The sequence below is a fragment of the Chlamydotis macqueenii genome, chromosome 17, assembly GCF_036417535.1.
Source record: "Chlamydotis macqueenii isolate bChlMac1 chromosome 17, bChlMac1.mat, whole genome shotgun sequence".
Taxonomy (NCBI): domain Eukaryota; kingdom Metazoa; phylum Chordata; class Aves; order Otidiformes; family Otididae; genus Chlamydotis; species Chlamydotis macqueenii.
The window spans coordinates 14,366,383-14,376,174 of record NC_141572.1 but is presented as its reverse complement, the minus strand read 5'-3'; the positions used below and the strand labels follow the sequence as shown (position 1 = coordinate 14,376,174).

Here is a 9,792-nt window from a genome sequence, read left to right as displayed (position 1 = left end):
CTTGAAAATCTCCTCCTCACCGCTCCTCAGTGTTAACGAAGTCGCCCTCCCAGTTAACTCTCCCTTCGCCCACCGGAGGCCCCGGGGTGGAAACACATTCATTTCTCAGCACCCGAATCCCGGCAGGAATAACGCCGCAAATTTCTGGGCTTTTCCTCCCAAAACATCCCCCAGGATTCGGAGCGTCCTTCCCCGCAGATGGGGGAGGCAGCCGCTCCATCCCAGAAAGAGATCCCACTCTCTTCCTCGTGGGATGAAGGCTGGGACCTTCCCCCAGTCCAGCCCGCGCCGTCACCCGCCGCGCTGCCCCACGGCCCCTTTGCTTTCATTTCCCCCCTCGTTTTGGGGGAACGCCCCCCGAATTGGTCTCCTCAGGCCTTGCATGAGGCGTTCCCCAAATCCCTGGGATTTCCACTTAAAATCCCAGCCACAGCCGGCAGATTTACGCTTTTCCCACCGCGCCGGGATGTTGCAAATCTTCCCCTGGAGAATCCCTCCCGTATTTTATTAGCGGTTCCTCTTCCCCCTTTACTTTTTTGGGGCTCAGGCCGGCAGGCCGACTCCACCTCTGCCCCGACAGCAGCACCATCATGGGTGCTGCCTTAATTAGCCGACCCCGCTAACGAGGCGGGAGAAGCACGCTTGCTTTCTCAGCCTCCGTGCCCCCTGCGCTCCGCGCCGTCCCGCTGCCCAGCGCAGCCTCCCGTGCCGGATCGTCTCCCCGGCTGCGTTTGTCCGGGCACTGGCGAGGGTCTCTGTCCCCACTGAAATTCCCAATTGTCCTCAAAGAGGAGAGAGGGAAGCTGGGAGGGATGGGGACGGGGATGAGGATTGGGACGGGGATGGGACGGGATGGGAATGGGATGAGATGGGGATAGGGATGGAAATGAGATGGACATGGGACTGGAGATGGGATGTGGCTGGAAGTGGGATTAGGATGGGAATGGGATGGAGCTGGAGATGGTAATGGGGTTGGAGATGGGAATGGGAATGGTATGGGGATGGAATGGGAATGGAGATCCCTCACAGGGATCGGAAAACCTGGCAGAGCTGGAGGTGAGCTCTGTAAGGACAACCCCATGGATAACTGACCCCAGGACAGCGTCAGGATGCTGGGGGCGGGAGCACGACACCACAGTGTCCTTTGGGATCCAGCATCGCTGACGCTGCGCACAGGGAGGGGACGCGAGCAGCCCAGGGTGGCCGCAGTGTCACTTTAAAGTCACCCGCTGGCACGGAGCCCTTGGAGGCGCCGGCGGCATCAATCTCCCGGGCCGTTGCTGTCAGCTGGGTATTTAGTGAAATGGTTCCTAAATGAACGCTCGATGGAAGAAGAGGGATGGCTCCGACGTACCGAGCCGCAAGGTTATCCCCGCCGCCGCGCCGCCTGCCAGCTCCCAGCGCCCACTGCGGGAGCTGGGGAAGGCGGCTGCGATAACGTGCCGGGGAGGTTTCCGGAGGCCTTTCCCGCTGCGTCCCGGCCGGTCTCGCGCTGGGATGTGTTGGGGAGCGAATCACACCTGTGCCACGGCCAACGCTGAAGTCAGATTCCAAACCAAAACACTTGGCTGAGCAATAAAACTTTTTGGAAACAGCTTCTGCGCCTGCCGCAGCATCCCTGTGCTGAGAAATGCATCCCATTGGATACTTCCCCTGCGATGAGTTTTGCCTTCAGGACAGGGCCGTCCCGGGCCAGGCTCTGCTCCCATCCCGCTGTCAGCGCGCAGGCGATGCTCTCCAGGAGGTACCAGTGGTCAGCCAGGCCACACTGGCACCGCGATGCTGGGTAGCGACACCAGCTCCATCTCTCCAGGATGCTGTGAGCTGTTGTGCTGGAATGCCCTGGTGCCAGGATGCCAGGGCCCAGTGGTACCCAGTCCCAAGATGCCAGGAGCTGGTGGTACCCAGTGCCAGGATGCCAGGATCCAGTGGTACCCAGTCCCAGGATGTCGGGATCTGATGGTACCCAGTCCCAGGATGCCAGGATCCAGTGGTACCCAGTGCCAGGATGCCAGGATCTAGCGGTACCCAGTGCCAGGACTCCCAGGCCAGGCAGTACCTGGCAGCAGGCAGCATCCCGACAGGGCTGTGAGGATGTCCAGTGTCCGGCTGGGAAGAGGTGACGGGAGCAGGACTCCAGTGCCCCTATTGCAGATCCGGCCCCGGGGCTCCCCGAGCAGCAGATGCCCAGGGAGGGCGGGAGGGACGATGCTGCCCGGGTGATTAATGAGAGAGGGAAAATTAACGGCGAGGGAGAAGGGATGCGATCCTGGCTGAGGCAGCATCATCTTCCCCTCATTCTCCGCTCCCGGGGAAGTCGCGGGGGCTGGAGCAGCTCCAGGTGCGTTTTTATTTCATCGCTTCCATGCATCGTCCCCTCCCCGATTTCAGCTCCGGAGCAATCTCCCATCCCTCCTGCAGTGGCAATCCTCCCTCTTCCCCCGTTAAGCCCCTAACGAAGGCTGCCCGCAGGGAGCTGCTGGGGCAGGGGGACGTGCACCGAGCTCGCCAGGTCTCTGCGGGGGGCACAGGAGCCCCGAGTGCCACCCCCGCTGGCGGGGCTGCCGCTCCCCCTCTCTTCACCCCATTTATTTCCTTTTCTTCCCCCTGTTGCTCCCCGGAAGACAAAGGGTTGGGAAGAGGAAAAGGCGGAGGGAGGCAGCCGGGCCAGTGCTGAGTGACGCCCAGCATCACTGGGGTGCGCAAGCGCGCGCCCCTGCTTCACCTCCACGTGCAAAGACCCCTCCCTGGGCACGCACGGCCCGCGCGCTGGCACCCTTCCCTCGCGCGTTCCCTTGATGCACAAGCAGCCCTCGTGCAGACGCAGACGCGCTTTCCTCGTGTAAATGCTCGTCCCTTGTGCACGCGCGCTCTCGGCGCAAAAGCATCCCTCGTGCAAACGCAAATCCCTTGTGCACACGCACGTCCTACGCGCGCACACGCTCACCATAGGAGCCCACAAGTGCAGGAGCAGCCTGGGCCCCCGCACCCCCATCCCAAGGCACCCAGCGTGGGGGCAGCACCCACGCTGGGTGGGGGTGAGGCCTCCTCATGGCTGCGTCGCCAGCATCCCTGCCTCAGTTTCCCCATCCGGCCCCAGCTCCCTGCCGCAAGCTGGGGTTTGGGGACAGGGCGGCTCCCACCAGCGGGAAATCGGCCCCAGGTGGGGACCAAAGCCACCGCCAGCGCCTAGGACCCGCTGCCGAAATGCCCGGGCGCTGCCTCGGGTCGGCAAAAACCCCCGAAACCCCAAACCCGGGGCAGGAGGGGCACGCGGGGAGAGGTGTGTGGAAAAGGCTCTTTGCCGGTTTGCTGTTCCCTGGGCAAAGCCATCTCCAGCCAACCCACGCCCGCTCGCTGCCGCCTCGCCTCTGACGAATGTAATTTTGCTAAAAAGGAGGAAAAAAAAAAAAAAAGAAATCAGAATGAAATTTCCTTTGAAAGCGGAGGAACGGCGCAGCCTGCAGCGCAGGGACGGCACGGGGCTGCGCGTGTGCAATGCTGCCGGCGCACGACGCCACCCGCGTGCGAGGCTGCAAGCGTGCAAGGCTGTGGGTGTGAGGCTGCAAGTGTGCAGGGCCGCGTGCATGCAACGCCGTGAGCATGCAGGGCTCTAAGCGTGCAAGGCTGCGAGCGTGCAATCCTGCACGCACGCGAGGCTGCAAGTGTGCAACGCTGGGAGCGTGCAAGGCTGCGAGTGTGCAATCCTGCAGCCACGCAAGGCTGCGGGTGGAGCAGCCCCGAGGGAGCGGGGCCAGCAGGACCCCCACCCGCAGCCCCGCACCCCACTAAAACCTCCCCCGCCTTCGCCCGCAGCCGCCAAGGGCTTCCGGAGGTTTTTCCCCAAATCAAGACCAAACAAGCTCCAGCTCCTCTCCGAGCACTTTGAATTTTTATTAAAATAAAGGAGAAAACGGTCACTTCTCCCAAAATCCCGGGGAAACGGGGAAGCGGCCGCACCACGCGCGGGGCGGTCGGTCCGGGGCGGCGCGGTTTTGGCTAAAAAGGGTTCGGGACGCGATGGACAGGACCCTGAGCCCCGGGCCGAACCCCCGGCCCACTCCGGTGCGGCTGTGGGTCAGGTGAGGTTCTGGGAGGGAACTGGGGGTCCCAGGAGGACTGGGGGCAGCACCGGCTCCGGTGAAGGGTAAATCCCAGCGGGAAGGGAGGTTTCCCCGCGAGCGAGGGCAGGATTTGGGATGCAGAAGGGGAATGTCCGGGCATCCCTGTTCCCCCGCCACCGCTGCCGGGGGTCAGAGCTGCGAGGAGGAGCAGGAGCAGGCAGCCCCCCAGTTCGGCTCTGAGGAGCTGGGGGGGTCCCACGTCGCGTTAGGGGGTGCCGGATGCGGACGCCCAGCGGAAGCCTGGGCCGTTGCCTGCGCCCCCAGAGACCCCCTGGCCTCGAGCTGCCCACGTTTGTCACAGTTTGCAAGAAAAAAAAAAAACAAAAAAAAGAAACAGGTTTCATGTGGTTGGCACGAGCTGTTCTGCTCCTCATCCCTTGCCGAGGAGGAGGAGGAGACCTTCCTCCCATCCTGCCCTGGCCTCCTCTCCCTGGAGGAGCAACAGCCCTGGTCCCCGCGGCCCGAGACCCCCACAACCGCCGTCACCCCGCTCCCCGCGCGATGATTTACAGCGCTCTACCAGCGCATGCTCTGCGTTCCTGATGGAGCTCGGGGCACCGCGGCGGCTCCGGGAACGGCGGGAGGAGAAGGCGGCGCGGCGGGACGGGAGACCCTTCGGCACGCTCCTCCGCTGGCCGCCGGGCCGAGGGGGGCACGGCCACAGCCCCCACTGCGGCACCCAGGGGAAAAACCCTGGAGGGTTGAGCCAAAAAAAAAAAAAAACATGCTAAAAAATAAGAAAAAGGCTGAAAAGAAAGGACAAAAGAAAAGCAGGGGAGGAGGACGCGCGGATGCTAAGCTAGAGGACATCACACAGTCCGTGGGCAGCCGGGGCCCGAGTCCGTTGGTGCGCAGAGGTTGGGGGACCGAGGGGCGATGCTCAGCCCCCCGGCTGGGGCGCAGCGGTCCTGAGGGGCAGAGGCTGCGGCCGGCGGGGCGCTGGCGGCGGCGTGGAGCGGCTGGTGGCTTCCTAGAGCTCCTCGAAGAAGGCCACGCGGGACTTGGTGCTCTGCAGGGTGAGCTGGAAGAGAGCAGAGGGGGCGGCTGAGGGGGGCCGGGGCTGGGACCCCTCCTTCCCACAGGGCACCCAGCCCCTGCTTCACTCCCCCCCCAGAGGACACCCGGCCGAGCAGGAGGGAGCGGCTGCCTCCGTCCCCTCCTGACCCGGCCCTCGCCCCTCTGAGACACCCGGGAAGGCAAAAGCAGGGATGGGGCGCGCGCCCCCAGCAGCCGAGCCCCCCGCCGCGGCAAGCAGAGCCCGAAGGTGAAGCACGGGGCAAAGGGAGGCGAGGGGAGCCACGCCGCCGCCGCCGCCTTCCCCCAGCAAAGGCTACCGCGGGGCCACGGGTTCCACGGACGCAAGCTGCAGCTTTCAGGAGGGATTTGGGGAAGGCACGGAGCCCCGACCGAAGGCGCCGGTTGTGCGGTGCCCCATTGCGGCACAAAACCCGCGGGGTGCGGCGCGCCCCTTCCTTTCCTCGCCCTGACGACGGAGGGAGAACCGCGCTCGTCTCCAAACTCACAGCTCAACCCGAGGCGCCCGCGCCAGCCGGGTACGCGTCACCCTCCGTCCCGCGCCCGCATCCCACCCCAAACCACCGCCTGCGGCGGGACGAGCGCGCGGGCCCAGTTTGCCCCACAGCTCGCCACCGCCGTCCCCCCCTGCCCCGGGACCTCACCCCAAACCCCCTCTCTCCGTCCCGCAGGAGGAGGGAGCTGGAGCGCGCGCGACTTGCAGGACCGTGTCCCAGAGCCAAGGCTCCGCAGGACTTGGAAACTCAGCCCCAAAAAGCTTTTTGCAGCCTGAGCGAGGCTCTCCGAAAACTCACACCCCACGGGGTAACCGCCAGCCCATTTTCTAACGGGCCAAGCGGGAGACGACGGAAACATCCTCAGCGGGCAGGAAGACATCGCCGTATTTACAGATAACCACCCAGAGGAGCGCGGTGGGAGAAGCGCCGCCGTCCAGCCCGCTGCTGAATCACCGCAAGGGTTTGCCAAACCGGCCGGCTAATTGCGAGGGCTTCGTTTCGGCTGGATTAAGCAGCGGTGCCGTCCGCCGGGGGGAACGCCGGTTTTGCTGAAACGGGGATCCTAGGATCACGTTCCAGGAGTTAAGGCCCTGCGATGGAGACGCCAAGCGGCCTTTCCTCGGTAATTCCTTCACAGCTCTAATGCCATTCTGAAAAAAAAAAAATCTGTATTGCGGAGGAAATTTCTGCAGGGGCTTAATACCCTTTGCTGGCAGCATCTCCTGGGGCAGGGCTGGCTCTTCTGCATCTCCTCCTCCTCCACAGCATCCCCTCGCATCCCCCCCAGCGCTGGACAGAGGGTGGGTGAGGTGGGACATGCGTCCCCTCTGCTACCAGCGGACCTTTGCTTCTCTTTTAAGGCTGGAGAGGGGAAAAAAAGAAAGAAAAAAAAAAAAAAGGAGTAGGTAGCCCCAGCCCAGGCTTCATTTTGGCTCTTCCAGCAGAAGTCCCGCCTGGGATCGATCCTGAGCGGACACTTGGCTGGAGAATTTGGGGTATAAAACCCGAGGGGGCACCACGGTGCCCAGCGCCATCCTTCCCTTCGAGCGGGGCTGCCGCCTCCCACCGCTGTCACCTGGCTTGGGGACCGCGGGTCCCCGGGCAGAGAAGGGCGGCGGGTGACGGGGCGTCACGGCGCTGGACGTGGGCGGGTGCGCCTGAGCGGTCCGGATGTGTTTGCTCGCGCCGTGGCCCGTCCACCCCCCACAGCCCCAGCCGGGGCAGCTCCCCTTTCCCCTTTCACCGCAGGCCAGACAGCACCAGGGAGGAACATTTCCCTGCCAGCCACCTCCTGCCCAGCTCCCTGCCACCAAAATCCTCTCTTCCGCAGGCTGGACGGGGAGGCAAAGCATCCCAGCGCCTCCATTAAAGCCCAGCAAGGGGAGATGCCCCCCAGAACTCCCCCCAGCAACCTCAGCGCTCCGACGGAGAAACGAAAGGAGCCAGCTCCCGCCGCTGACGAGGCAGAGGGGGAGGATGTTTCCCTCAGGCTTACGAGGAAGATTTGATGATTTTGATTCTGCCTTCAGCTACGCGCAGCGCCCCGTTAATCCCCCGCGTGTTTTTGCAGGCTCGGGGCGCCTCAAAGCGCGGCTCGGGGAGCAGCCTCCGCACCCAACGCCGCGCTCTCCTGAGCAAATGCTGCTGCAGTGCCGGGAGAAGCGGGTGGAGGCAGAGCTCCGAGGGTAAGCTGCGAGGAGAAGGAAGAGATACAGCCCTGCTTTCATCCGTGACCCTCCAAGGTTCCTCGAGTTCCTCAGCGTTGCTTTTTTTACCTACACAGGGAAACTGAGGCACGGGAAGAGCTGCCCAGCTGCGGGCACGCAGGGAGCGGGATGACGGGTCTTGATGAGATGCGGTGCCACAGAATTTCCAAGAGGGCCACGTCCCACTGCTCAGCACCGGCCAGATTTTGATTTCCCTCGTGAAAGGGAAAGAGCAGAGATTTCAACAGCGCCAGAGCAGGCACCCCCCACCTCTCACCACCCCTGTGTTGGGCTCCGGCTGTTTCCGAGAAAGGCAGGAGGCTGGTGCAGCACTGGCGTCTGGGCAGGACGATTTCTTCCCATTTCGGCTCCCCGAAGAGGAGCCTGCGGCTGCCTTCCTCCCCAGTAACATGGAGGGCGTTAGAAAAGCATCGCGCGAGCGGGGTACAGGCGCTGTCGGCGTATTTCTCAGCAGGAGCTGGGTCACGGCTAGGATCTCGGGCAGACGGGGCCAGCAACTACAGGCCGCTCTGCCTCCGCCAGCCCCGGAGCAGAGGGACCTCCGACAGGACCGCGACCTCCCGGCAGCGGGACGGGGCCGCCCGGCCGCCCGCAGCCAGCTGCCTGCTCACACCCCATCACAGCAGGCACACGAATACATGGAGAGGAGATGGGGATTGCTCCTGACTGCATGCTGACTCCACCGCTGCTCTGCTAGGTCTGGAGGGAAAACTCCCCCTCTCGTCCCTTTTTCCTTTTTTTATTCTTGTTTTTCGTGCTGTTGTGCAAAGCAGGCACGGCCATCCTCGCTCCCGGCGCAGGCGTTGTGCTCTCGCCAGCGAGCGCGGCAGGACTGCGGCCGACAGAACCCCAGCGACGCGCTGGAGGAAGGACGGGCAGCGCCAAGGGAAGCCCTCGGGGCAGCGAGCCCCGCGGCAGCCCGACTCAGCCCCCGCAGCGCTGCGGGGGTACGCGGCCGTGCTGCGTCAGCCGGGGGGCACGGGGAACGCTGCAGCTCAGCTCGCCTCTCGGCTCCTTTCGGCTGCAAAAGCGTGAGCCCCACACAGCTCTTCGCTGGGAAATCCCACTCCCTCACGCAGGGAGCGAGGGGTTTTGCTATTTTTTTTTTCTGCACCAGGCCACGAAAGTGAGGAGGAGAAAGCCCCGAGGTGGCCACCAGCCCCTCTGCAAACTCTCCACAGCCTCTGCCTCCCCTCTGCCCGGCCAGGCAAGGAGAAAGAAATACGTATTTCCGTAGCGTAACGCTGCGCAGGCGAAGCAGAGTGATTAAGAGCGAGTTACATTCTCGTCAGTGCAGAGAGGGGGGAAAAAAGAAAAAAAAAATTGATTTACAAGCAGTATTATGATAATCTCCTTCCTGCAGGAGGGAGGGTGGGCTCCACAATGCACTACCAGAGCCATCAAAGAAAATTTAGAGAGAGAGAGGGAGAGGGAGCGCAATTAAGCGGCCAGAGCTCAAATGAATCAAGATATGAGAAAGGCAAGAGTCCCGCTTCCTGCATTCCTCTGCTGGGGTTCCTCTGAGCTCTGCTTTTACCCAGGGCTGCTGCACTGATCTGATTTCAGAAAAACAAACAAAAGCAACCCACTAAGTCCCTCATAGCCAAACGCAGTTTAGAGCGCCTAACCCAATAACTGCAGGCACAGAACTTGTGCTGGCAGGGCAAAACCCAACAGAGAGAAACTGCCGGGGTCCCAGCGAGCCCACCAGAGCCGCGGCCCCCGCCACACGCTGGGGACAGGGCGCAGGCTGGAGAAGGGGGCTGCGAATCACATCAACCTCTCCCCATCCTCCCAGGTCCCGAGGAAAGGTTTAACATTTCTCATTTCCTTGCTGTTTCCTTCGTTATCCTGCAGCCAGGCTGGAGGAGAGGGTGACGCGTGCCACCCCCAGCGGCATCACTCCACTCCACGCCACGCCGGTGACGCCTTCCTGCTGCGCGGAGGGAAATCTACGGTCCCTGCTAAATCATCACCCGGGTGCTGCACACAGCAAATCCTCTTTATTTCTCCCCCTGGCTTCCCTGAACATCCTCCTCCATCCCTGCCCAATCCCCAGTTCCAGGCGGACCTTTCAATTCCCAAATTTACTTTTCAGCCCAAAACCTTCCTATTTTTCCCCTCCCCACTTCTGTCTCACTCCCACGCTGCCGTTTATTCTCTCGCAAGCACAACTCTCCCCCAGCCTCCAAGGCTTTGATGAGCGAGTTTAAAAAGAGAGAAGATGATGCTCCATTTGAAGGAAACGCTTTTCAAAGGCTGCCACAAAAATAGCTGATAGGCCTGACGTTTCCTAGTTTCTTTTCGCTCCTTGTAAACAAGGAAAAGGAGGCTGCCGTGTCCCAGTTTAGCTGCCAGGGAGTTGCACTTCCCGGCTCCGAGAAGGAGGGCAGAAAGAAAATGAAACTA

The 9,792-nt window shown here is 62.6% G+C and overlaps 1 protein-coding gene across 4 annotated transcripts in view; it reads right to left on the bottom strand.

Moving 5' to 3' along the window:
* Nucleotides 1–3,870: 3,870 nt before the first annotated feature.
* Nucleotides 3,871–9,792, bottom strand: part of NF2 (NF2, moesin-ezrin-radixin like (MERLIN) tumor suppressor) — a 46,786-nt gene continuing 40,864 nt past the window's right edge. For all 4 annotated transcript variants that reach the window (XM_086761938.1, XM_086761936.1, XM_086761939.1 and 1 more), the window contains one exon: nt 3,871–5,145. Coding sequence is in view for 2 of the 4 variants with exons in the window: in XM_086761936.1 (XP_086618062.1) it covers nt 5,095–5,145 (51 nt within the window). In the remaining 2 variants the exon portion in view is untranslated. The remainder of the gene's footprint in view (nt 5,146–9,792) is intronic.